Here is a 26,909-nt window from a genome sequence, read left to right as displayed (position 1 = left end):
CGTCTGCACTCTCCTCTGGCCAGCGGCTCTCCTCAATGCATCCCCACTAAACCTTCGCCCACACCACCGCTCCATACCCAGATGCCCCTGACTTCTCACCACCTGAGTCTTAGCCCAGTCAGCCCCCGGACCTCCCCCATGTCAAGCTGTCTTGAAGCTTCCCAGACTGTTCTCTTCCCCGAGGCAGGGCCGTGACTTGCCAAGTGTTTCCTGTGTGTTGGCAAGACTGGAGTTAGAGCAGGTGTCAGATCTTCCTCTTCCCCTATGTCACACCTCAGCGCGCACCTGGGCGGGCCAAATTCCCTTAAGAATCTGAACACCGAGGGGAGTTAGCAAAGTGTTCCTACAGCCACATTTGCACTTCATGCGGCTTCTCTACAGTCACTGTCTCTCTCCCTCCATCTTCACGCCAACCCTGGGAGAAAGGCAGAATGTTAAATATCATGTGGTAGAAGGGACACTGAGGCCCCGGGAGGGAAAGTGACTTGCTTACAAGCACAGGGTTAACCAGAACCTCTGGGCTCCAGTCCAGCGCGCTTGACCATGCTGCCTGCTTTACCCATCTGCTTTGGTCATCAGAGCACCGTGGAAGCAAGTCCCATCTCTGCTTCATTTGGGGTTCATGGAAACTAGACCCATGAAGGCTAGGTCCTACCCTCCAGCCATCTGGAAACACAGGTGGATGCTATTGGTCTGATATGTTCTTCCTCAGAGAATGTGGCCAGTGGAAACACGGACTGAGCTATCAGAACGAGCTTCCTTGAAAAAGGGTCACGAATCAAGAAGGCAAAGCCAAGGGATGAAGTAGAATTCTTTTCCCTGGAAACCTCTGGGAACGGGGCAGCCTTTCACCCACTGCTGCCCCCCACCCACCATGTTGGTCCAGGCCAGGTAGGGGCAGGGGGAAAGAAGAAAGCCATTAGATTGCCCCGTCCCTCCCAGTCCCCTTTCCCAGCTGCTCGGCATCCTAGCCCCGTGCCTGAGTGCCATTCTTACACTCACACCCGTGTGCACGCCCACACACACACATCACACACACCTTGCTGGTCACAGTCACAGCCTGGCCTCTGTTGCTGTGGGCCAGAGGTCAGACACCCCCCTTGGGACAATTCAGAGTCAGGACTCAGAAGGGGGGCATCAGAGTAGCCCTGAGGGTAAGTGAACAAACTCCACATCTGGAGAAGATCTGAGTTCAAATCCCCAGACGTGAGGTGGGTCACTAGGGGCTGGAAGAGAGAAGTGGAGGACGGAATGGAGAATGGCGGAGAGCGAGGAGAAAGGAGGAGGTAGGCAACAGTGGGAGAGAGAAGTGAAAAGGGAGGGAAGCGCCATGCAAGTGCTGGAAAGAAGGGGGCAGGTGGGATGAGTCCCACGGCCCCCTCCGCAGAAACGACCACCTCCGGGACTCAGCGCTCCCTGGGGGGGGGCAGGCTCCGCCAGCCCTCGGCCACACCTCCCGTAGCTCCGGCACCCACGTCCGAAGCGCCCCGGATGGAGGGGGTCGGCTCTGGCCCCACCTCCCTCCCGGCCACGCCCTCCCGGTGGTCTCTTCCGACGCTTTCAGCCCCTACTCACCTGGGGACCCCGGGCGGGGCGCGGTTGGGGCGCGAGGGCACCTGGGGGGGAGGACCGAAGGGGTCAGGGGAAGCCCCCGGCCTGGAGGGCACGGGGGGCGCCCCCCCCAGGGCGGACCCAGCAGGCGGAGGCCCAGGAGCAGGGCCCCGCGACCCGGGCCGGGCTGGGGGCACGGCGGGGGCTCGGCGCTGCGGAGTGGGGCTGGACGTGGGTGACCTGCGGGCGACAGGGTGCGGAAGACGAGGAAGGGAGAGATGAGCGGCTCCGCCCCACCCTGAGCCCCGCCCCCAGCCCCGTGCCGGTCACGCCCATGCGCGCAAGCCCCGCCCCGCCCCGCCCTACTCGTTCCCGGAGTTTAAGGCCCGCCTCCGGTGGCTCTAAAGTTCCGGCTCCACCCAGCCCCGCAGCCAGCGCTTCACGGCAAGCCCCGCCCCGCAACAAGCCCCGCCCATTTCTAAGCCCCGCCCCCTGCTCCAGGTGGGAGCCGCTCCGGCGACGCGGGCGCGCCACTGCCCGGTCCCGGCCCTCCTCCCGCGGGCCCCGGGCTGGGGGGCTTTGGGGCCGTGGGGGCCGGCCCTGGTACCTGCGTCCGGCCGGTACGCTCTGCACCTGCAGCCAGGAGTCGTCCACAGGCGGGGGCATGGGCGTGCTGACAGTGGTCGTGTTGATGTCGCCGATGATGCTGAGCGCCTCCTTCAGTGCGTGGTACATGCGCAGCATCTCGTCGCGCCGCTGCGCCTGCTCCGCCGACTCCTCCATCAGTGTGTTCTGGTCCCCGCACGAGTACAGGTTGGCCAGCAGCTCCGAGAAGATGAATTCCTTCGTCTGCGGGCGAGGAAGCGAAGAGAGGACAGGCTGGGCTCTGACGCCTGTACCACGCTGACTGCGCCGTGGTGTGTGCGCTGGACTGAGAACTCGGGGCCGGGGGAGAGGGAAGTGTCCTGGCTTTGCCGCCACCTGAACCCGGAGATCTCCCCCGCCCGCCACTTCCCCGTCTCCGTCCTTGCTCTTTCCTCAGATAGTCCAGAGAGGAAAAGTGACCTGTTCAAAGTCATAGATTTGGGAGGGCTCCCAGGGCCTATCATGCAACCAGGACACCTAGTTGTGCAGCTTTTTTTCGGTCTCAGTTTCCCCATCTGTAAAATGGGGCATTTGCACCCTGTCCAAGGACTTGCATGCTCCACTGGGCCAAAATAAGGTGGATGACAGTTTAAATTTTCTGAGCCCTTGAGTGACAGGTGTAAATGTGTGTTTGGATTGGATGAAATGTGTCTGTGTGTGTAGGGGGTTGGGGGGGGTTGTTTAATGTTCTCCTTAAACTCCGCAGGTGCTACCTGGCCCAGGCTCTGGGATAATTCATGGAGGGGCACTGAGGTTTTTTATGCCACAGGCCTGTGTCTTACTTACTCGTTCGTTATTCAGTGATGTGCTGAGCACCTACTATGTGCCAGGCACTGCGTTACTCTCTTTTTATCCCTTTAATTCTCAACTCTGTTATTATCCATATTTTACATACAAGGGAGCAGAGGCTCAGAGAGGGTAGTTTACTGAAAGTCCAACAGAATTTGTGGCAAAGCCAGGATTCAAACACAGTACTAATTCTCTGGCAGCCATGCTTTTTTTCACTAAGCCATGGAAGGTAGTGGTTCTCTGGGGTATGTATTTTAAAACACAGTCTGGGACTGCTCAAAAGATGTGATTCCTAGTCCCTTTTGGAAAACATTTAAGAACATTTGTAGTGACTTGGATATGTGAATCTACAAAATAATACAAGGAACTCACACTTTATTTCTTTTGGACAGCTCTGGCGTGGCCCTATACCTACCTCTCTAGACCTGGTCCCATGGGACTGGCCTGTGCCTCCCCTGGGCCAACCTGGCTGCTGCTTCCCTGGTCCCAAAAGAGCACCCACCGCCCACGAAGCGTTGCACCCACATTGTTGATCATGAGATGCATGATGGTCTTCGGCATGAGGTCCCTCACGGTCTTGTTAACGATGGCCATGTATGAGTCCACCAGGTTCCGGATGGTCTCCACCTGCCGCTCTAGCTGTGGGTCCATGGAGTGCATGAAGCTGTCCGAACCATTCTCCTCAGTCTCGCTGGCCTGCCATTGAGAATAGAGGGCATTAGGGTAGCTGGGCTCTCGCAGCCAGGTTCTAGGCACCCCCAGGGGCTTGGCCCCTCCCTCCAAGGGTGGCCTGGAACACTGAGGCGCAGAGAACAAATGGCCTGCACACACAGATGCCAACTCCCCCAAATGCTCTGCATCTGGGCTCTGCCCAGTGCCTCTTAAGACCCCAGACCCTGTTCAGTCTTATCTCGGCTCTCAGTCTAGTGCCTAGAATTTGCCTCAGTTTCCCAGTCCATCGATTAGGAAAGGCTTTCCAAGGTCCCTTCCTGATTCCAAAGACCTGGCCAGAGCTGCGGCCAGGCTGGAGACACCTGGCTGAAGGCGAGGGAGGGGCACACTCACTTTCTCCTTGTCCTGGGAGGCCCACGCCAAAGCCACAGAGGTCACGCCACCAGCATTGCCACCGCCGCCGCCACCAGCAAGCAGAGCCGGAGCAGACACACACAGAGAGGAGAAGGGGAGTGAACTCAGGGCACCCTACCCCCACTCTAAAGCAACTCTAGACATCAGCGAAAGAGAGGAGGAAAGTGAAGTAGCCACAAGAAACCACCATTATATGCAGGGGATGCGCGAAATGCCAACGGGGCAGAGGAGGGGGCAGAGGAGGGTCACGTAAAACCAGCATTGGAGGACGGGAGGAAGGCTTAACTCTGATCCCGCCCCAGGACAGGTAGGGGGAGGATCTGTGCTGTTTCTGAGCCCATAAGGGCTGAGGCTGGTGACCCAGGTGGCTTGGCCCCCTCCCGGCACTACCACTCACCCCAACGCGCTCCGGATACACGCCAGCCCTCAGGAAGGAGGCCTTCCAGCTGTCCACCTCCTCCTGTGTCTCACAGGCCAGTTCCAGCTGCCGATAATCCTTGTAGACATTCCTGCAAGGGCAGGCAGGGAGGGGAAAAGGCATGAAACCCACTCACCCAGGTGGTTAAGGGCATGCATGGATGGGGGGGGGGCGGTCATCATGCCTGGGGTCCAGTCCTGGCTCTCTCACTTCCCAGCTGTGTGACCCTGGGCAATCCTCCTCTCTCCAAGCTTCAGTTTCCTTGTCTAGAAGATGGGTTAATAATGACTCCTACCACCCTGGGTTACTGTCAGGATTCAGTGAAACCAGCAGTACGATGCTCTAAGAAAAAGGGGGACTGAGCCCCTCATAAGAGGGGCATCCCTGACCAGGCAGCCCCCAGTGGCTCCCTCCCTGGCCTTCTGGGAACCTCCCCGATGGCAACTGTACTGAACCCTCATCTCGAGGGAGGTGGAGCCCACAGGAGTCAGCCCTGGCTTGGGAGGGGAGAGACCCGGTATTGTCACGGACCCCACTGGACACTGAGCAACAAGAAGGGGACCGGGACTGATGGGCTTTTCTTCGTCCCCAGTGCCCGGCAGAGTCTATGCAGAACAGGCACTAACCCACTAACCGAATGACTGGAAGGTGGTGGGGGGGTGGCGGAAGGGGGAAGGAGATTTTGATGTGAAGTCCAGCACCGAGTAGGGACTGGGTAAATATCTGTCAAATGAATGACGTGCTGTGGGGCTCAGGGCAGGGTCCCTCCCCTCTCTGCCCAGTGAGGCTGGTTTGGGGCTTGCAGGGTCTGGGGACCCACCTCTGCTCAGTGTTAAAGAGGGCAAAGATGTGCTTGCTCGACATGAAACCTTTCTCCACATCCCGCAGCTTCAGGTTGTCCACGGAAAGCATGTATTTCTTCTCTTTCTCCTGCGGATAGACATGGGAGCAACGGTGAGGGGGGCCGCGCCTCACGTCCGAAGAGCACTCTGTGCTGGGGGCGGGGGGCTGGGGCTGCGGACCCCCAGAGTGGCCCCGGGCTTCTGGGCGCCAGGGCCCCCCTGCACTGAACAGGTGCTGTCTGAAGAGAGCTGGAGCCCTGGGCCTGCTGAGCACCTCTGGTGCCCGATGACCTTCAAGCCGTTCCCAAGAGCGCAGGGTGGCAAGGCTGAGGGTGGGTCCCAGTCCCACCCCAAGCAAGCCCTGGATGCAGTCCAGGCCGGCCCCAGCCAGGGACCCCGCCCTCAAAGCCTCTCTCCCCGCCGGCCCGGCCAAAGGAGACCTGCTTCGGATAAGCTGCTGACTTCATTTCCTGACTGTGGAGACAGAGAGACAGAGAAGGGGGGGCCGCCGGCAGCCCCGGGGCCTTCAAAGGGCCGGCTCAGCCCACTCCCCCCAACCCACCCATGTGTTAGCAATCAGGCGCACGGCACAGACCCGGAGGTGGTACGCCCGTGTGTGCAACGTGTGTGTGGCCGTGTGCCTGTGCGAACGCACGCCGGCCCGAGCACGTACGCCGTCACCACCGTGTGTCAAGGCGGATGTGTGCACGCCTTTGTAGATGCGGGCGGCAACTGTGAATACCTGTGTCGTATGGGGCGTGCCCGCGGGCCACACCGTGGGCACACGCATTTGCGTGCCCGTGGCCTGTTTAACAGGATTGGTTTGGCCGGAGCCCTCTGGGAGGAGTGACGTGTGTCTGTGGATGCGCATGTGGGCGCCAGGCCGGCGTGCACGCGCGTGTGTGCCTGCCACGGGCTGAGATCTGTCTGTAGGTTGCTATGTTCAAGGGAAGGCCCGGGGATCTGCGGACGAGATAGTCCAGGATGGGGCTCTGGGAGGAGGACAAGGGTTTCTGCTGCCGGCACCCCACTTGCCCACACTACAGGACCCATGCTGTGGCCGGGGGTGGGGTGTGGGGGGCGGGCGGGGATGTCTATGCGGGTCTCAGGGACTCAGGGCTTGGGCACGAGCCTCGACCAGGACCACGGGTCAGGGGCTGGGTTTAGGAGGACCCTGCTCCCAGTCCTGCCCACCTCCTTCTGCCCCCCCCCCCCGCCCCCTCCACCCGCCTGGCCCATCCAGCCACATAAAGCCTTCTTTATGCCAGGCGGGTGGCCAGGAGCCCCAGAGGGCGGCTGGGGGAGGAGAGGAGGAAGTTGCACACGCGGCCAGGGAACATCTGGAAGCGTTCGAGGGAGGCCCCGCCACCACCCGCCCGGCCGCCCTGCCTGCGCTCTGGGGTTGGACTCTAGGTAGGAGCGGCCTCCTCCCCCCACCCCTCCCTTCCTGCTGGCCGGCCCCCTCCCCAGGCCCCTCCTTCGCAGCCACAGCTCCCGCTCACCCCTGCCACGTCAAAGGAGGCAGAAGGGGAGTCGGGAGCAGAGAGGGGACCACGGGCTGGCTGGGCTGGGGCTGGGGGGCCTCGGATCTCCAGGAGATGGGGCCGAAGCTCCCGACCGACAGACACTGCTGCCTGGATGGATCAGAGGACACCTCCACTCCGTCTACCCAGTGTTTAGACTATCTGTTCAGGACTCCCAAATTGTACAGTAGTCTGCACATTGGTTAGGCTGGGCTGGGTTAGACCCTCGGCACCGCCGCTGGAGAGCTGGACCGACCCCCACACGCCATCCCAGAACCGGAGTCTGGAGACCGGGCAGGGGACTGGTGGGGGGGGGGGGCGGGTTGGGAGGGATGCGGGGAGGAGGTGCAGAGGGAAGGGGGGGTACCCTGCTGTGAGACGGGATGGGGGTGCTGACGGGTGGCAGAGGAGGAAATGAGAAGCTGGGGGGTCAGCGAGGGCTGGGGGTTTGGGCAGCCGCCTGTCTGCCCAGAGGGCCACCCAAGTCCCAAAGGCCAGAGGGCTGGCGGCTGGGGTAGAGAGGGGGACAGATCACGCTCCTCACAGCCCAGACCACCTCCATGTCCCCCAGGTGTTCTAGTGCAAAACTCCGCTCACATCCAACACACACACACACACACACACACACACGAACTCAACGACTCGACACGCACACCCCCCACAACTCAGGCACATACCTTCCCACACCCAAACTAAAATCACACATCTGTGACTCCTGCACGTCTCACGCACACACACGTGCGCGCACACGCGCACCCTCACCATGGAACACCGGCCCTCTCCCATCCTTGCGTCCCAAGTACATGCATATTGTTTCCCGTGCACACCCTCCCTCCTCAAGTCCATCTGCCACATACACGCACCTTCACTTACACACCGAGCACAGGCGCACACGCCCCGGAGTCAGACCTCGGGCACACACCGTCTGCCCCCAACCACACCTAGATGCTTACACCCCAAACGCTCTCCCACAACCCCCCCCCCAACATCCACCAGCCTCGCACACCCCGCCTCCCGGCATTCGCTGCCCACCCCCACCCCGCCCACACCAACTCAGCACGGCTCCCACAGGCGACCCCACTCGAATGTGCACACAAAGCTCAATGAGACCCCGTCACGGGAGGACAGGGCCTCTCTTGGATACATTTCCCTGCAGTATAGCCCTCAGCCCCAGGTCACACGGTCCCCTGGCCCCGTATGAGGAGCCCAACATAAGGGCACCAGGAGTTCTGGGGCCAGCGGTCAGCACCCCCGGCCCACGAGGGGTCTAGGGAGCCTGCCTGAGCGACAGAGCAGGAAGCGACCCCCCCCCCACCTCGTCACGCCACCTCACACTCCCTCCCTTCCAGGGGCCCCATGCTCCGGGAGAGGCCAGCGTTGGGGTAATGAGGTCCAGATGGCTTGGCGCCCCAGCCAGTGACGACAGAGGGCCCGGCCCAAGATGGGGGGGGGGGGGCTTGCCCGGGATGACTTGGAGGGGGCGGGGATCAAGGAGGGGGCTCGGAGACCAAAATCACAGCCCCCACCCCAGCCCCACTCCCCCACCGAGAGCGCCCTCTCCTCTAAAAGCTTCCTCAGGAAGAGGGTCCCCTCCCCCACTCTGTGGCCAGCTGGAGTTCATTACTACAAGCCCCCCCCCCCGCCCCCAGCCCTCCCTATTCTCTCTGGTCACCTCTGGAATCCAGATGTGGAAGCCAAATAGACTCATTCTTAAAGGAGACCAGCAGCAGGGGAGGGAGACGGCAGGGGCTCTGTCTGCCCCTGTGGGCAAGGAGGGGTTTTCCGTGGCTCCTCTACAGGGCCCCATCACTCCTGGTCCTTCAGCCTCAAGGCATCTGGGGCACCTCCTTTGCACCGACAGGGTCTGGGGGACTGGGGTGCAGGGGTTAACAGGGCGTCTGGCAGCTGGACGTGTGTGTGTCATAGGCCTGTGGGGGCCACGGGGGAGGCGGCGCGCCCTTGGAGCAGGAAAACAGGAAGGCCACAGGGCTGGTGGGGTCAGGGGGGTGCCCAGCACCCCTGCCCACCCTCTCCAGGGCGCTGAGCCCCAGGCTCCCTGATCCCGATAAGCCATCTTCTCTGTCCAGCCTGGATGAGCTCCCGGGATTGCCTGGATCTTTGCAGCCCAAGTCCATCCAAGGGTCTTGGATGGGATTAAAAAAAACCCGTTTGTTGGGTGGTTCGGTCTACTCCTAGCCCAGGGTGTCTGAGCCTCACCCCCTGACCAGTGGCTCTTTCCTTACCTCGTCATCCTTATACCAGGACAGATTCTCGGCCGTCAGCACAAACCAGTACTCCTTGGAGCCCCCCTTCATGATGCCAATGTTGTTGATGGTCAGCCAGCCCTTCCGGATGACCTGGAGGGTGAGAGGGCAGGAGGTCAGTGGGCAGAGGCCCGGATTCCCTGCGGAGGATGGGGTAGGCAAAGAGAGGTGCTCAAAAGCCCGCCCCTCTTCTAGCTCTTGGAGGCCTGGCCGGTCAGAGCAGGCCAGACCTGCTCTGGTTTGAACCACAAGTGAACAGACTGGAAGAGGCAGGAAGGCAGAGGTCGGGTCGGGATAAAGAGCCTTTTGATAGTTAGAGCCACCTGAGTAGGGGACTGGTAGCCTTCGTAGGGGATGAGCTCCCCACTGCTCAAAGTGTGGAGTCGAGTTGAGGTGGCCAACTGGGCCACACGATTCTGAAGGTCTTTTCAGCTTGAGATGCGCCTTATTGTAAGACTTGTTTCTGACCTCAGGGACTTCGCACATGCTGCTGCCGCCTCTGCCTAGAATGCACTTCCCCTCCTGTTTGCCTGTCAAATTCCTATGGCCCCCCCCCCCCCCCCCCCCCCCCCCCCGCCCCAGGCATCAGCTCAGGAGTCACATTCTCAGGTGGGCCCTCCCTGGCCCCCAGTAGGAGTCAGGACCGCCACTATAGTCTTGTTGTCCTTTATCACTCCTTTCTGTGACAATGGCTGAGATTCAAAATTTGTGTGTGTGTGTGTGAGAGAGAGAGAGAGAGAGAGAGAGAGAGAGAGATTATCTGTTGATGCCTGTCTTGCTAAATTGTGAGCCCTCTAAAAGCTCACTGGAATATCCCAGCACCTTGCAGTGTGCTTGGCAGGCAGAAAGTGATCAATAAACATCTGTGACATGAACACATGAATGCAACAGAAGTAGGGTTCTCGGGGTCTCTGGCCCCAGTCTCTGGACAGGAGTGGGGTGTTGGGGAGTGGGAGCAAGGGGAAGGGCTGAGCACGAACTGAACAGGCCCCTTTGTCCCTGGGGAGCCCAGAGTAACAGGCAAAGGTCTCTTTTCCTTGTAGGAAGCTGCTGTCCCCAAGACCATCCTGAGCCATCACCGCAGACCAGGGCCTGCAGATTCTACTCCAAGGTCAAGGCCACTAAGTAGACCCTAGCGGTGGGCCATCCTGAGCGTGAGGAAGCTTCTTCTGCTCCATCCCCTGGCCCTGACCTCCCTGGCTTTTCTGAGCATCCAGAGAAGACAAGAGGAGCCTGGGGCTCGCAGGAAAGCCCTCTGGGGTCAGGCCCGCTTCCGAGGCCCCCAAAACCCTCCTGGAGCCTTCCTTGACCCTCTCTGGCTTCCCCAAGAACCTTGCAGAGAACCCAAGTCACGCAGTGGATCAGTAGCGGCGTAGCTGTCTTAGCCTTTAACAGAAACAAGAGAGCCAGGTGCCCCATGATCCTTCTCCCACCCTGTCCCGGTTCGGTGAGGATCCCCTCAGTGTCTCGTCACTGTCTTCGGAATTGAGTCCAAATGCCACGCCCCGGCACTCCATACCCCAGGATCTGACCAGCAGACCTTGTCATGCTACTTCCTGCTGACTTGCAGCCTTCGTCCTCCCTCGGCCACCCCCAGCTCTGCCAAACCTCCTTCCAGAGCCCCTGCACCAGAGACCTCCTGCTCTTCCAGCTCCCACCCTGCCTGGGTCCTGACTGTAGGCTCAGGTCTCCAAGGGGCAGGACCAAGGTCTGACTCCTGTCCAGGGACCAGCACAGCGTAGACGCCACCGAGCGTTTGCTGAACCGAATTGCCCTGGGATATTACATTCATCAGTGCCTTCATTCTAGTGAGCACCTACTGTGTGCCAGGCCCTGGGCTGAGGGCTGAGAATGTGCTGGTGGACAAGAGGGACCCGGCCCTTTCCCTCATGGGGTTTGAGAAGGAACTAGATATGAAGCCAATAATCACACAAACACCTAGATTATTGTAAAGAAACTATGGCCTCTGGAAAATTCCAGATTATGGCTTGTGTGTACAGGTGAGGATGAGAAGTGGTGCTTCAGCAGAGATCTGAAGGGCAGAAGAAGGCAAAGAGGGACATGTTTCTTGATATTTCACTCATCTCTTTACTCAACTCTCTGGGAGAAATGGCTACCTTAAAAATAGATTTCTCTTTCATCCATCCATCCATCCATCCATCCAACAGATATTTAAGGAGCACCTAATGATTGCCAGGCCCCCACCAGCCATTTTCACTACCCAGCCCACATGATCTACCTCTGACTGAAGTAGATACTTAGCTCATGCACGCTGATGGGTAGGCTGATGGGCTCTGTGTATGGCTAAGCCTTGCCTCTGGACTGAGATCGTGTGTGGACACCCATGTGCTGGTGTGTGCAAGCAGCTCAGGCCAGGGTGCCCTTTCCCCCACCGTGTGTCCCCACTACAAATGGGCCCCCTCCTCCCCCATCACTACATAAGCCAAGAGCCCCAGTCCTGGTACTCACCAGAATCTCATCCTGCAAAGAGGTAACCATAGCAACCACGAGAAGCATCGGGAGAGAGGAGAGAGGGTTACTGAGGCAGAGTGGGAGGCTTGTGGCTGGCAGCTGACAGGCTCCCTGGCCCCTGTGAGACCCTTCCCCTCGGGGGAGGGGACTCTCAGAGCTTGGCGTCCGTCCGGCACCCTCCATCCTTCCGGCTGGGGCACTGGGGTTCACTCACCTGGTTCCCTGAAGCCTTCTTCTTGTTCATCTGGTTGCTCCTCTGCTGAGCACTAATAGGGAGCGAAGGAAGAGTCTCAGAACTTCTCTCAAGAGGCCTTGCTTCAATGCCACTACCCAGTGGGCACCACGCTCAGAGGGTCAGCCCAGCAGGCCTGTGTCCTATACATGCATGCATGCGCGCGCGCGCACACACACACACACGCACATGCACACACACTCACGGGAGCTGTCACCTTCTCCGCCTAGGGAGCACTCACTTGGCAAAGCCTATGAAGTCCTCATGATTGGTATTCATGTAAGCCAACTCAATATCGATGAGAAGCATGACCTTTGAGGATACACACGTCAGCAGGCAAGGGGAAAAAGTACGGCAAAGTTTTAAAATGCATGGAAAGCTGGAAGAAATATACTTATGGCACCTATAGAATCCATAATAAATCAATCAACACATCAGTAATAGTATCCATAATAAATAAAAGAGTTCCTACAAGTCAATAAGTGAAAGGCAGACAAGAAACACAAATCAAAAATAGAGAACATGATTGCATAATTCATAGAAGAAACGCATATAATCAATAAGGATGTGTAGAAAAAAAAGCTCACCCTCATTAATAAAGAAATGTAAATGAAAACAACGAGACCCTTTCATAATCTATCAAATGAAAAATAAATATCGATAGTGACCGGTGTGGACACACTGTGGGGAGACAGATTCTCATACACTGTTGGTGGGAGTGTAAATTAGCATCACCTTCTTGGAGGGTAATTTGGAAATATTTAACAATATTAACATGCGCATATTCATTTCTAGAAATCTATTTATCTATCTATCTAGCTGGTATCTATCTGGTAGGTAAGCTCATCAAGTGAGCAAAGCTATGTATCCCAGGGTGTTCAGTGTGGTGTGGTTGGTAATAGTGAAAAATTGGAACCAAGCCAATGGCCATAAGAAAGTGAAATAAATTATGGTCGCCTCTAAGCAATAAAGCACTCTACAGCTGTTCAAAAGAACGAGGACAGGAGTGCCTGGGTGGTGCAATCGGTTAAACATCCGACTCTTGATCTCGGCTCCGGTCACGATCTCCCAGTTCGTGAGTTCGAGTCCCACTTCGGGCTCTGCGCTGATGGTGCAAAGCCTACTTGGGATTCTGTCTCTCCTTCTCTCTGCCCCTCCCCTGCTTGTGCGCTCTCTCTCTCAAAATAAATAAATAAACTTCTAAAAACTTAAAAAAAAAAAGAATGAGGACAATTTCTAAGTTCTGGCACGGGAAGATCCCCTTTGCAAATAATGAGGACTAATGGGATTCAGAACTGAGTCACGATCAGAGTGACATTTTTTTTTTTAAGTGGAAAGTGGAAAAAATAAAATTTGTTTAAATGTTTATTTTTGAGAGAGGGAGAGACAGCAAGAGCGGGGGAGAGGCACAGAGGGAGGGAGACAGAGGATCCGAAGTGGGCCCTTCGCTGTCAGCACAGAGCCTGACGCGGGGCTCGAACCCACAAACCGTGAGACCGTGACCTGAGCCGGAGCTGGCCGCTTAACCGACTGAGCCACCCAGGCGCCCCCAGAGTGACATTCCTGATCCACACTGCTGGGTTTTGACTCAAGCCCCACTGCTCCCTGTAATAAGCCTGTGCTCACTGAGCCTCAGGTTCCACAGATGAAGTGTTTCTGCCTCACAGGAGTGGTGAGGACACATGAAATGAGGCAGATCACATGTCTGACATGTAACGGGGGCTCCACAGATGTTAGCTACTACAATTATCGTTAGAGAAAAAAGGCAAGACACACAGCAGGGCTGTGGTTACGGAAGATTAAGATGGAATCTGGAATCTGGATGCGCCTAGAAAAAAAAAAAAATGCCTGGGCCTGGAAGGGAACACATCAAACTGTGCGTGATGGTTATTTTGTGGGAGGAGCTGGGGGCAGGGAAGAGTCAATGAAGGAACACTTACTTGTAATTTGATTGCTTTTATACTGACTGAATATTTTATTAAGTATTTATCACTTTTGAAATGAAAGAGATCTGTAAGGATTCAAAAACACCACATCCAAACAAAGACGTCGACAGCACCATCATGGAGAAGGGCTGGGAACTGGGAGCCAGAGGTAGGTATAGACAGAAGGATGACTGAGAGATGGACAAGCAAGGAGGACTCGCCTGTGAGCTTCGTGAGGGCCGTGAGGGAGCCTGCTCATCTCTGCTCCTCCGGCTCAGAGGCGACATTCAGGGACCATGTTTGCGATTGAATGAATCGATGAATGAATGAATGAATGAACAGGGACCATGTTTGTGACTGAATGAATCAGTGAATGAATGAATGAATACTTGATAAATGACTACATAAATGGAAGAGGGGGTGGCTATGACAGGTATATGGTGACCCGGAGAAGTAGAAAATAGAGAGAGACGCCCCAAGAGAGATGACGAGAGGACAGACTGTCAGAAGGTGGAGGAGGAGACAGTGGAAATGCCAGATGGCACAGCTCCAGTAAATAGTATGGAAATACTATGGAAATACTATGGAAATAAATAGTATGGAAAACACTATGGCGGCTCCTCAAAAAGTTAAATACAGAATTACCAAATGATTCGGCAATCCCACTTCTGGGTGTATGCCCCAGAGAACTGGAAGGGGGTCTCAAAGAGACATTTGCACACTAATGTTTATAGAAGCATTATTCATAAGAGCCAAAAGGTGGAAACAGCCCAAATGGATAAACACTATGTGGCATATGCCTTAAAAGGCTTTACAAGGACGGAAATTCTGACACCCGCTACAACACGGATGAACCCTGAAGAAATTGTGCTAAGTAAAATATGCCCGACACAAAAGGACAATTGTTGGGGGGCCGGGGCGGCTCGGTCAGTTAAGCGTCTGACTCTTGGTTTCGGCTCAGGTCATCATCTCACGGGTTCGTGAGATCGAGCCCCACGTCAGACTCTGCGCTGGCCGCTCAGAGCCTGCTTGGAGTTCTCTCTCTCTCCCTCTCTTTCTGCCCTTCCCTGTTCACACGCCCTCTCTCTTATCTCCCTCTTGTTCTCAAAAATAAATAAACTTAAAAAAAAAAAAAGGAAACAGAATTAAAAAAAACAAACAGGACAGTTGTAAGCTTCCACCTAGAGCAAATTCATAGACACACAAAGTAGAAAGATGGTTGCCAGGGGCTGGTGGGGAGCAGGGGACGGGGAGTCCCTGTTTAATGAGGTTCAGTTTGGGCAGATGAAAAAGTTCTGGAGACAGATGGTGCTGATGGCTGCGTGACACTGTGAATGTGCTTAAGGCCAGTGAACTGCATGCTTAAAAATGGTTAAAATAGTAAATTTCATGTTATATATATTTTACCACAATAAAAAAGAGAAGCAGAGGGGAGCCTGGTGGCTCAGTGGGTTAAGCATCCGACTTCGGCTCACGTCATGATCTCATGGCTCCTGAGTCTGTGAGTTCGAGCCCCGCGTCAAGCTCTGTGCTGACAGCTCAGAGCCTGGAGCCTGCTTCCGATAACACGTCCCTCTCTCGTTCTGCCCCTCCCCCTCTCACGCTCTGTCTCTCTGTCTCTCTCTCTCTCAAGATTAAATAAACATTAATTTTTTTTTTTTAAAAAAGAGAGAAGCAGAGAGTAGAGGCGAGAAAGTGTAAGGGAGACGGAGACAGAAGAGACAAAATGGGAAGGAGGAGGAGAGCCCGGGGTGGGGAGGGGGAGAGGTGGGGGGCAGGAGGGACTCACCTGCTCCTTGGTGCGACCCTCGCGCTCCCGGATGTGGGTGGTCACGATGCGCTCCATCTCCTCCCGCAGGCGGGGGTACTGCTGGAGCTGGGGAAGGGCGGGAGGGGAGAGAGCCACGTACACAGGGGGCACCGGCGGGGGGCACCCCCACCCCACCAGAATCCAGGGATCCAGGGGCGTGGGGTGGGAGGCACACACAGAATGCCCGAGATGAGGGGAAGAGAGGCCTGGGGTCCCAGGAAGCTGAAGGCACCAAGCCACGGCCACCCTTTCCCCCAAGTGTAGGATCCAGATGGCAATTCAAAGGTCTTTCTGGTTCCAGGCCCTCTTCACTGGCCTACTTGGGCATCTTCCGGGGGAGGGCAGTTCCCAAGGGCGGAAATGCCACGGGGCTCAGCCTCCTGGCCACCTTGGTGGCAGCCATCTTGGAAACAGACTGTTGGATTGAGGCCTTTGTTTGGGGGACCGTTAGCTCCCAAAGCTTTCGCTGACCCTTGGGGCTACTCCTTGTCCTCCCAGAAGCTTGGAGGAATCAGGTGGAATCAGGAGTCGGGTGGAATCAGGCAGAGAACAGCCTCGAGATTCCTATCCGGGAAGAGTCTGGGGAGGGCAGGGCCCAAGGTGCCAGCTGGCCTCCTGAGTCAGGCTGGGGACAGGCAGTGGCCCTGTCAGAGCTGAGGGAGGGGCCAGGGGAAACAAGCAGGCACATACTGGACATGCAGGAGCCCCAGGCAGGACATGCGAGGGCACAGGGTGGGCGGCATGCGGAGTGGGGTGCCAGCAGCATGAGCAGTACCCCGCGGGGGCCTGACTGGGCCCCGGGCCCTCTTGGTAGGATCCACCCAGTTTTGCCTCCCTTTGCATGCCCCTGCCTGGCACCATCATCCCCAGCGGTGTCCGACCAGCTCTGAGCTGGCCAGGCGACCGACCGGTCTCTACCCCACTGCTTTGGGGTAGGAGCTCAGCAGCACCCATTTCCCTCCAGTTTTTATCAACTGAGGACCAAGGGGAAGTTGCTCCAAACCTTTCTCTCTCTGCCTGTGAACTCTGCCCTCAGCTCAGCCCGGCTCTGGACAAAGCCCAGGCTGCTTCATTCTCCTTCAAGACTGTTGGCTGCCACCTCCTCCAGAAAGCCTGCCCTGACCACCCCAAGAGCTGGGTTAGGGGCCTCTCTGTGGCCCCCCCACCCCATCAACAGGATTGTGGCTGCCCTGAGGGCAGGGGCAGGGCCAGGCACGAGGCTGGGGCTCAAAGAGGGCATGTTGAAGGAAAGACAGAATGAATGAAGGATGGATGTCTTTGCCCTCCTTGCCAGGGTGAGTGGACGCCAGTTCCTCTGGCTCATGGTCAAGCTCCTCCTCGGGGAGGGGGCCTCGCTGAGCTGATGATGGGGAACCCACCCACAGGAACCTCGAGTCCCACTGGCCTGCCCTCCCCACTTGGTGGTCACGTGGGACCCAGGTAGGGCCAACCTCAAACCAGTCCTGTCCCTCTTCCCATGCCTGGGTCAGGCCCCTCAGGTGGATCCTCCTACGTGGGAAGAGACCTGGAGGTTAGCGTGCCTGGGTCGCAGGTAGTGATTCTAAGGGCAAGATGGAGGCTGAGAAGATGGGGCGGGGGGGGGGGCACGGGGAGAGGCAAGAGGATGGGGAAGAAAGTGGCACCCTGGATGCCCAGGAGAGGTAGACATGAGAGACGGGACATTGCCCCCTCCACCCTCGGCCATCCCATGCCTATGCCAAGGTGCGGCTGACGTGGCCAAGCACAGGGGACCTTGGGGAGAGGTGGCCTGAGACCTGGGGCTTCAAAACAAACGCTGGCTGGACGGGCCTGGTGGGTCCGCTGCCCCACGAGGCCCAAGGAGGGGCTGCTACTCCTCCTCAAAGTCTCCAACTTGGGGCAGAGATTCAGGACTGAGTCACCACCAGCAGAAGGCTTCCTCTGAGGTGGTCCCAAGTGCTCCCTCCCAGGGTGGGGCTGTGGCAGGGGTGTGGGGGGAGAGGGGGGAGGGCCGAGGGAGCAATTTGCCAAAGACCATGACCAGTTCTCCCACCAACCGCCTGGACGTTACATTTGTCAAGTTTTCCACGTGTCACACAGGACAGGGCAGCCTCAGCCTCTTTGAGAAGTTCTGTTCCCTTTGAGCATCTTTTTCCATTCTGGCTGCCTCTGCGCATTTCCAGGACTTTTAGCCAGTTTTTAAAATGGAACATTTCTCTCTCAGTCCTTGGCTGAGGGAGCGGGGCGGTCAGTTTGGAGCCCACGAGTTCGTGGCCAAGGACACAGGCCCTGGAGCCACATGACTCTCGTTTCAAAGCCAGCCCCTGCCCTGCCGACTGTCCTTAAAAAAGTGACTGCAACCTCTCCGAGCCTTGGCTTCTCCACACGTAAAATGGGGTAGTAACAGCACCTTCCCTTTTGGCGTTGTTGAGAGGATTGGGCAGTACGTCCCACGTGTGACATTAAACTTTAGATTTTATCCAGAGAGGAAAGTTGCAGTCCCAGCAGGTCTGGGAATAGTTAAGAGCTGACTATTTAGAAGCCTCTGTCGGGGGGGGGGGGGCTTGCTAAACTTCTAGAAGACTTGGGGAGGAAAAAAATAGACGAAGATGGGTGTATTTTGCCGTGTAAAGAAAAGAGATCATTACTCATTAAATAAATCAAAAGGCAAAATTATTTTTTAGAAATAATTTATGGGGCACCTGGGTGGTTCAGTCGATTGAGCGTCCAACTCTTGGTTTCAGCTCAGGTCATGATCTCACGGTTCGTGGGATCCAGCCCGGTGTAGGGCTCTGTGCTGACAGTGTGGAGCCTGCTTGGGATTCCCTCTCTCCCTCTCTCTCTCTCTGTCCCTCCCCCACTCGCTCTTTCTCTCTCAAAATAAATAAACTTTAGAAAGAAATAATTTATAAGGTTTCCCCTTTAAAGTTTTGTTGATCCATATTCCTCCTGACAAAAATCTACAGAATCACTGTAAGACTAAATTTTTCAGAGTGGAAATGGGAAAGTTCCCATTTTTCCTTGCCTGCTCTTAAAGTAACAGTTAGCAATTTGGTGACTGTGCCTTTGGAATTTTGTTATTTATATATATTATTTCCTCCCCCCAAATATTATACATTGTCTTCTGAAACCTGCTTTTTCTCCCCACAGTACACTGTAGAGGGACATGTGAATGGAAATAAATACGCCTGCCCTTCCAACATATGGTCTGCCGTTGACTGGGTGATACTTTACATAATCGATCGCCTCTTGGTGGACATCTGGGTTGTTTCCAAAATTTTACCATATACGATAATTACTGCTTTCTTTTGGAATGCAATTCAGCAGAGTGTTTCACAGTTTTTAATTAAAAAAAATTTTTTTAATGCTTATTATTTTTGAGAGAGAGAGACAGAGACAGAGAGCAAGCAGGGGAGGGGCAGAGAGAGAGGGAGACACAGGATCGGAGGCAGGCTCCAGGCTCTGAGCTGCCAGCACAGAGCCTGATGCGGGGCTCAAACTCACAGACTACGATATCATGACCTGAGCTGAAGTCAGCCGCTTAACCGACTGAGCCACCCAGGCGCCCCATTTCACAGTTTTTAAATGTTTGTATCTAGTAATCCATCTTCTAGGGATCTATCCTAAGGAAAAAATCCTAAAGAAAAAATCCCCAAAAATCCTAAAGACATTTGAACAGATAAAAGATGTTGAGGGGCGCCTGGCTGGCTCAGTTGGTGGAGCCTGCGACACTTGATCTCAGGATTGTGGGTGTAGAGCTTACTTAAAAAAGGAGGGGGGGAGGTGCCTCGGTGGCTCAGTCGGTTGGGCATCCGACCTCAGCTCAGGTCATGATCTCGCAGTTCACGAGTTCAAGCCTGGTGTTGGGCTCTGTGCCGACAGCTCAGAGCCTGGAGCCTGCTTCAGATTCTTGCCTCCCTCTCTGCCCCTCCCCTGCTCACACTCTGTCTCTCTGTCTCTCTCAGAAATAAATACACACTAAAAAAAAAAAAAAAAAAAAAAAAGATGTTCCTTGTCAGATTATTTATAATATTGAATAACTGGAGACAATTTAAATGTTCACCAATAGGAAAACCGTTATGTCAACCATGATACACCTATTCAGTAGAGTGTTATGCAACCACTAAAAAATGTTTATGTTGACTATGTGATAATACCCCCCAAAATGTGTGCTACTAAAAGAAAAAGCAGAATGCTAGTATGTTTACAGTATGACTACCTAACAGAGTAAATAAACCTACATAGAGAAAAAGATATTTGCAGGAATAAGTAGGTAACACTTTCTGGGCAGCACTCTTGTGGAAGTTACCAAAATCGTGAAATGCTCATCTCTCTCGACTAGGCGATTCTCTGGGTAAAAATTTGCTCTAAAGGAACAACAGGAGAGGCATCTGGATGGCTCAGTCGGGTAAGCGTCCGGCTCTTGATTCAGCTCAGGTCATGACCTCACGGTTGGTGAGATCGAGCCCCGCGTTGGGCTCTGCGCTGACAGCACGAAGCCTGCTTGGGATTCTCTCTCCCTCCCTCTCCCTCTCTCTCTCTCTCTCTCTCTCTAAATAAATAAACATTAAACCAAAGAAGAAGCAACAGGACATATGTTGTAAATACATCTATAAGGATGTTCGCTGCAGCACTGTTTGTAAGAGAAAAAGAAGTTTGAAACAATCTAAATGTCAAGAGGTATTGAATATGTAGATCACAGCCCATTTCTACCGTGGGCTACGATTCAGCAGTTCAAGGGCACATCTTCCTGTAGCTACATTCCCATGACACACTGCTTGGTAAAAAAGAGTTCCCGAATCAGTGTGTGGAGTATGGTCCATTTAGGTTAAACTGGCATATATACGTAATTAGTTAGGAAGCGTGGTCCAGGCGTTTTTTCTTATCTTTAGAGTTGTTCAATTGTGGGGATTTGCTTTCTCTGTGCTGCTTGAATATTTTTATAACAATCCTGCGTGATCAGAACAAAATCAAGAAGGATCGTTTCTTTTTCTTTTTCTTTCTTTCTTTCTTTCTTTCTTTCTTTCTTTCTTTCTTTCTTTCTTTCTTTTTTTTCAAAGGAGTGTATATTGCAAGAAATGTACAAAAATCTCCATGGTGGCTCCCTGGAAAGGGAGGGGGGTGGCCTTCTCTCTAAGCCTTGGCGTTTACCAAACTTTTAAAATGAAGAATGTACTGGTTTTACAATTAAAAGGCAAAGTTAAGAAAAAAATGTAGTCATACCTCGTCTTCGTTTGTAAAGAGATTTGAGGCAGCTTAAACTAAACTCGGTATTTTTAAAAATTTAACAAAAGTGAGATTGTGTGGCTTAGTAGTCAAGGTGCAGTGGGACCATGACTCAGATGTCGTGGTAAAAACTATGCAGTGGGGAGTCCAGCCCAGATTTTATTCCACCTGAAACAGGGATGGAGTGGCTGTTAATTTGCTTACTGTCTGCATTAGGCATGAAAAGTGGGCAAAGTGATAGAGGATAACGGTGGGGGGGGGGTGCACATGACTAATTATGTACGAGCCATGAAAACCCATGTATTTGAAACATGAAGTTGGGGCAGAAGGGCCCGCACCTCCCAGCATAGGGAGCTTTTTCAAGTACAGGTGAGGCTGGGCTCTCCCTGAGATTCTGATTCAGCCAGCTGGGCAGGGACATTTGAATTCTGGAAAAGTTCCCCCAGGCAACTGATTCTCATGCACTCCCCCGAGGGAAGAACTGTGTTGGGAATATCTGGCTAAAAATCCTCAAAATGCCCCAAAGTAGACAAATAGGAAGAAGGCATCTAAAAGGTCACAGACCCAAAAGAGGCTGACCCTGTCGAATGCATATGGATTACTAGAAAGTGAGTAATCCAATATGCTTTTAGGCAAATTTGTTTTAAGGAACTGGGATAGTTCCCCGACTCCAGGAGGCCCTGATCCCAGGTCTATTCCCTCAGCTTTCCTAAATCAGAACCCCACTCTGCTCTTCTTGTCTGAGACTCAGTTTGTTCATCTGTAAAATGGGGATAATACTACCCACTTCTTAGGGTTGTTGAGAGGCTAACGTGAGATAAAAAGGATAAGCACTTAGCTTGGTGCTTGGCACATAATAGGTGCTCAATAAATAGCAGCTGTCCCCTTAGCATTGTCGCCATTGTCATTCTTATTGGTGAAAAGGGGCCACTGAGGATGCGCAGGTTGGGGTGGTCTTCTGGCAGAGATGGGGGCCTAAAAGGATCATAAATTTAAACAGACCCAGGGTGATAAGCTGGCATGAAACTTAAGGGCCCGGAGTCACCTGGCCAGCACAGGTGTTTGGGTCCACGTGGGTGGCCGAGAGGCTGCCGGGTCTGTTCAGCAGATGGTTCTGCCCACGGGAGTCCCTGGCCATGAGGAAGGGACGGCCAGGCCCAGCCCCGCCCTGGTGGCCGTCATACCTTTTCGCTACACTTTCTGATGGTGGCCGTGAGCTCACTGACTACCATATCCACACACTTGATACTGGGCTCTTTGAGCTTCTGCACCTGCTTTTTCACTGTGGCTTCAAAAGCGAGGTCAGGTGTGAAGAGGCCCGTCCTGCACCCGGGGAGGAGGAGGGGACAGGAGGAGAAGCAGCCATGGGCAGGGCCGGGAGAAGGAAGGGGAGTGAAAGCCAAGCAGAGCCAGGATTCAGGAGTGGAGGATGGCACAGGCATGGGGGAAAAGAGAGAGACACCGACACAGAGAAAGAGAGAACAGAAGACAATGTGAGTGTGGGACCGGCCCTCCCTACCGCCCCCCAGGGCCGGCACCTCCTAGGAGCGGCCAAGTATCTTGAAGGGTTCTGTGGGTATGGGGCGAGGGGAGGGGGCTTCTGAGGGACCAACCCCCTGTTCTGTACAAGGCCTCTTACTGAGTTCAGATCCTCTCCCCAGGGCTTGGCGTCCTCCACCCCCAGCTACCCTGAGCCGGCCCTCTCTGTCTTTCCTGATGCTATCTTTGTCCCAGCCTTGAGTCCTCCTAAGGGGCTGGCCCAGGCCAGGACCCCACCCACCCATTCTGTTCAGTTCTAGGTTTGCCAGCACCTCCTGCATTCACTTCATCCTGACTCCGAAGCCCAGCACAATTCCGTACGTCCACCAGGATTACTGCATCCAGCTGCCCAGGCTGTGCACTGCAAAACTCCAGGGGGCTCCATTTGCATAGACTGTGGTGCAGATGATGCCTCCTGGAGTTGCAGGGTAGCTGCCTGACCTCCACTCTCCAGCTCCCTACTCTACTCCTGCCCTTCCCTTTCTCCTCAAGGGGCATCCTTTGCCTCTCTTCCAAAAGGGTCTGGAGAACTCAGCTGGGAAAGACAGAGAGAGAAGAGGAAAGACAGAAAGAGTGGAGGTGGTAGAGAGGGGCCAGGGCAGTAGTGAAGAGAGGAAAGGAAGGGAGGCTGGGGGGTGGAATTAAACAAGGACTGGATTTGGAGTCCAAAGCCGTGGCTTCAAGCAACAGCTCTGCCACCTGCTGGCTCATATGACCTTGGACAAGTCACTTGATCTCCTAAGCCTCAGTCTTCCTGCTGTGACATGGGCGCCGTCCTCCCTGCCCTGCCCTTCCCTCCTTGCGTGGTTCTGTGAGGCTCAGATGACATAGCAGATGGAAGAGGATTCTGTCCCTGGAAGGTTGGATGTGGATGGAAGGGAAGGGCAGGGTCCTGAGTGAGGCTAGGGTGGGAATGGGGGTGGGGGATGAAGGACAGTGGGGAGTCAGGCACCTGCCAGACCTGGGTCCTCTGCACCCCTCTGGCCATCCAGATCCCCAGAGCAGCAGCCAAGTAGGCCCTGTAGCTCTCCTGTCTGCAGGGCCAAGGTGTCCCCAAGACCCCTCCCTGGAGCCCCTAGAGATGACCTCACCTCTGAGGGCAGGAAGAGGGCTCAGGGCCCTTCAAGGCCTATTCTCCCTGAGCTGGGGGAGCTCTTGGTGGGCTCTCAGGACAAGAGCCACCATCACACCTGTCTTATCAATGTCTGTTCCCTGTGCCTGGGGGCCAGGAGGTGGGTAAGGCCCCCTCGGAGAGGCCCCCCATCTTGGTCTGTGGTGGCCTGCCTCCCCCACCCCGCTGAGGTCTGTACATGCTACCGAGGAGGCAGTGGGGGGTGTGGGAAAGGAGAGCCTGGCAGCAATGCAGGATGGGGGCAGAGGCGGGGGGGGGGGGGGCTGGCCCGGGCCACCGGGTTACCTTCTTGGTGCACTGTCTAACCGTGCTGATTAGCTCCGAGATAACCATGTCCACACACTTGAGACACGGTTCTCGGATCTTCTTCACCTGCTTTTTCACAATGGTCTCAAAGGCCATGTCTGGGGTAAAGAGCCCCGTTCTGAACGCCCGGAACGGGAGAAGGGCACAGTGTCACAGGCCAGCTCCTACCAGGAGTGCCAGGTCAGGGCCCCACCCCGACCGCCTGAACTCTGCCCTTGGGGTCCTCCCACTACCCCTCTCTGGGCTTCAGTGTCCTTCTCTGTAAAATGGGCAGGAGGGATTTGAATGAAGGACATTCCATGGGTGCTCTTTGGGGGCAAGACAAGGTCTGCTTATAATTGTCATGTATGTCCGGCTTGCTCTTAAGATTCTATTCATACAAAAGGTTCTATGGCCAGAAATGGTATGAAAAATGCCAAACTGGGTTCTCTTTAGGAGCCTTTCTGGGAATAAAACATTTTATTTTAAGCTGAGGAGCGATATATATATATTTTTTTCTGTGCCTCGGCCAATGCAGTTATCAGTCTGTAAATTCCATACCAAACCTTGGAATTCAACCTGTATAAAAGCAGGGACATTTTGTCTTGTTCACTGCCTGGCACATAGCAGATGCTTTAAATTTTCTTGTTGAATGAACAGTGTAGATCTGGGTCCTTGAAGGGGGCTAAGCTTTTAAGGAACAATCTTTTTTTCCAGTCCCCCCTTCCTGTTCCAAAGGCAGTGGGGTTAGCTAGAAGGAGGGAAGTGATGTAGAATGGGGCCCACTTTGGGCTAATGGGACTATGGGAGGATCTGGAAGGTTGAGAGGCCCTGTCCTATCATAAAAGGACACAGACCAATACCTCGATGCTCCATCCCAGGCCCTCCCCAGTTGTTTGGCCAGCTGTGTGCAGCTACCTGGATAGGACTGGGGGAAGCTGTCTCATCCTGAGGACAGGCAGGGGCCCAAGCCCAGAGAAGCTTCCCCAGCCACTTATGTCCTGGGCTCTGCCCGCCTGGTCCAGCCTCCAGGCCCTGCTCCCAGGGACAGCAAAGGAGGACAGCAGGTGCGGGGAGGGAGCGGCCCAGGCCTCCCGTCCACCTCCCCCAGCTCGAGCCCGTTTGAGCTGGAAGCCAGAAGGGGTTGAGGGGATTGGGGACCAGAGCTCTTGGTCCTTCCTGAGGGCGGCTCACTTCACCACTCCCTGTGCCGTGGCACCAGAACCCCTGCCTTCCAGGGCTCAGCCCCCTTCCCCAGTCCCAATACGTGCCTAATGCCATGGATATTCTTGATGGCGTAGCTGATCTCTCTTCGGAGCTCCTTCTCATCAAACTCCATCTGTGTAGGAGAGCCAGAGACAGCCGGTCAGGGCCTTCCTCCTCCCTGGAAGGCCAAGACAGACGCCCCACACCCGGGGCTGGGTGCCAGGTCAGCAAAGATATGTGTGAAAGTCCTGGGGGAAGGGTGGTAGTTCTAAGCCTCCCCTCTACCCCCGCCCCCAGGGAGACCATCCTACCTTGACTAGCTCAAAGGGGAAGCGCTCATGGAAGATCCGGTTGATGCGGGCTCCCCCTGACAGTTCATAGGTGTCGATCTGGTCCCCTGAGCCCTCAATGCGCTTCTCAAAGTCCACGGCAAACTGCTGGACCATCCTGGGGGGAGAGTGGTGCGACGTCAGGAGCCTAGTGGAGGGAGCCCTGGGCGAACCCCGCGCTGGAGGGCAGCTCAGTGCCAGGGAGTCAGGAGTTGGGGAGGGCCTCACTGCAGCAGAGCCTTGGTCTTGCGAGCTGGGTCATCAGGCCGGAAGTTCTTGTACTCCTCCACCTCCTTCTCGATGGACAGGAGCTGGCTCTGCAGCTTGTTCCGAAGCCCCGGCAGGGTGTCCCGGATGTGGTTGGTCAGTTGCTGGGCCGGGGATGAGACAAGGGTTAAGGCCATGGGCACCAACACAGATGCCCACGGGGTCAAGCAGGGACCAGGATGCCCGGGGGCGGTGGAGGGGGGGGGGACTGTGGGTGTGGTCAGGTTGAGAGCTGCAGAAGGCAGCCATGACCCTGCCCACTACTGCCCTGCCTACGAGAAGGAAAGCTGCCCAGGGCAGGGCCTGGCATACAGGGGGGTATTAACTAAATTCATAAGCGAATAATACAAGTTTCAACAGAAGCCAGAAGTCTAGATTTTTATTTGAAATTACCTGATTTTTGACTAACAATATTTTTAGACACGATGAGGACCAAATAAAATCTCTCTGGGACAGGGATGGCTGGGGGGGGCTGTCCCCTTGTACCCTCTGGGTTTAGGCCTCCTGTAAGGTAATTCTCAAGTACTGGGGCTCGCTCTGGCTCGGTCCCCACACACAGTATCTCCCTGAAGCTACACAGGGATCTTATGAAATGGGGCCTTATTCCCATCATCAGGATTTTACAGAAATGGAGGTTCAGAGAGCTCAAGTGTCAGGTCTGTGGCCTCCAGAGTCCCCAATTCTGCCCCTACACCACCCTGCCTTCCCCACTGCCTCCCTTCCATCATCACATACACACATGCCTCAGTTCTGGAAGCCCCATTCCAGATGGAGAAACATCTTAGGGAAGGCCCTGGGATCGCCCATCCCTGTCTCCAGACGAGCCTCTCTCCGTTTCAGAAGGCAGCAAGGTCTTCGGCCAAGTACACTCTAGTGATGGCCCCCAAACCCAAGCCCTTGTCAGTGCCACCCTCCACACAAGGTCTGGGTCTTCTCTCCACCCGCAGGGGCTACAGGGCTCCCTTTCCAGGCCCCTGTCAGGGAAAAGTCAGCAAAGCTCTGGTGCTACCTCACGGTGGGTGGGGCTGTGGGCAAGTTGCTTTGTTTTCTGGGGCTCAGTTCGTACGCACGATGTGGACGCTAACCTCTGTTGGCCACCCTCCCAAAACACATGTAAATGATTCTGTCCTCATGCTGGTTTCCCCAGGCCTGAGCTTCTACCTGGTTGAGGACCTTCTGCAGGTAGGGCGTGCCCATGCGGTCAGCCAAGTGGCGGTAGGACGGATGGGAGAGGAAGAACTTGCGTTCAGCGGCCAAGGCCGCCGTGATGTCCTTCTTGCCATCAATGTCCTTCTGGCTCCGGTTCACCACCCCAATGTAGCCTGTGGAAGGGGGTCCAGGTCAGGGGCAACCAGCCTTGCACAGGGCGGGGTGACAGGGAAGGGCAGT

The 26,909-nt window shown here is 55.3% G+C and overlaps 1 protein-coding gene across 23 annotated transcripts in view; it reads right to left on the bottom strand.

Annotated features, from left to right (window-relative positions):
- DNM1 (dynamin 1) overlaps positions 1-26,909 on the bottom strand; it is a 44,213-nt gene that overhangs the window by 2,797 nt on the left and 14,507 nt on the right. For 6 of the 23 annotated variants that reach the window (XR_008424357.1, XR_008424356.1, XR_008424358.1 and 3 more), the window contains exons 6-21: positions 26,682-26,842; positions 25,482-25,624; positions 25,236-25,371; positions 24,990-25,057; positions 21,947-22,085; positions 15,537-15,623; positions 12,064-12,134; positions 11,805-11,856; positions 11,588-11,599; positions 9,098-9,211; positions 5,310-5,419; positions 4,469-4,580; positions 4,051-4,062; positions 3,511-3,681; positions 2,185-2,400; positions 1,576-1,791 (exon numbers count right to left, since the gene is read on the bottom strand). Coding sequence is in view for 16 of the 23 variants with exons in the window: in XM_053908355.1 (XP_053764330.1) it covers positions 1,572-1,791; positions 2,159-2,400; positions 3,511-3,681; positions 4,051-4,062; positions 4,469-4,580; positions 5,310-5,419; positions 9,098-9,211; positions 11,588-11,599; positions 11,805-11,856; positions 12,064-12,134; positions 15,537-15,623; positions 23,719-23,857; positions 24,990-25,057; positions 25,236-25,371; positions 25,482-25,624; positions 26,682-26,842 (1,850 nt within the window). In the remaining 7 variants the exon portion in view is untranslated. Of the gene's footprint in view, positions 1-856; positions 859-1,571; positions 1,792-2,158; positions 2,401-3,510; positions 3,682-4,050; positions 4,063-4,468; positions 4,581-5,309; positions 5,420-9,097; positions 9,212-11,587; positions 11,600-11,804; positions 11,857-12,063; positions 12,135-15,536; positions 15,624-21,946; positions 22,086-23,718; positions 23,858-24,989; positions 25,058-25,235; positions 25,372-25,481; positions 25,625-26,681; positions 26,843-26,909 lie in introns of all 23 variants that reach the window. The other 17 variants (XM_053908353.1, XM_053908349.1, XM_053908351.1 and 14 more) reach the window with 9 other exon arrangements.

Source organism: Panthera pardus, unplaced genomic scaffold (genome assembly GCF_024362965.1).
Source record: "Panthera pardus isolate Hobbes unplaced genomic scaffold, ASM2436296v1 HiC_scaffold_20, whole genome shotgun sequence".
Classification (NCBI taxonomy): domain Eukaryota; kingdom Metazoa; phylum Chordata; class Mammalia; order Carnivora; family Felidae; genus Panthera; species Panthera pardus.
The sequence above is the reverse complement of the archived record's forward strand: the minus strand, read 5'-3'. Positions and strand labels throughout refer to the sequence as shown.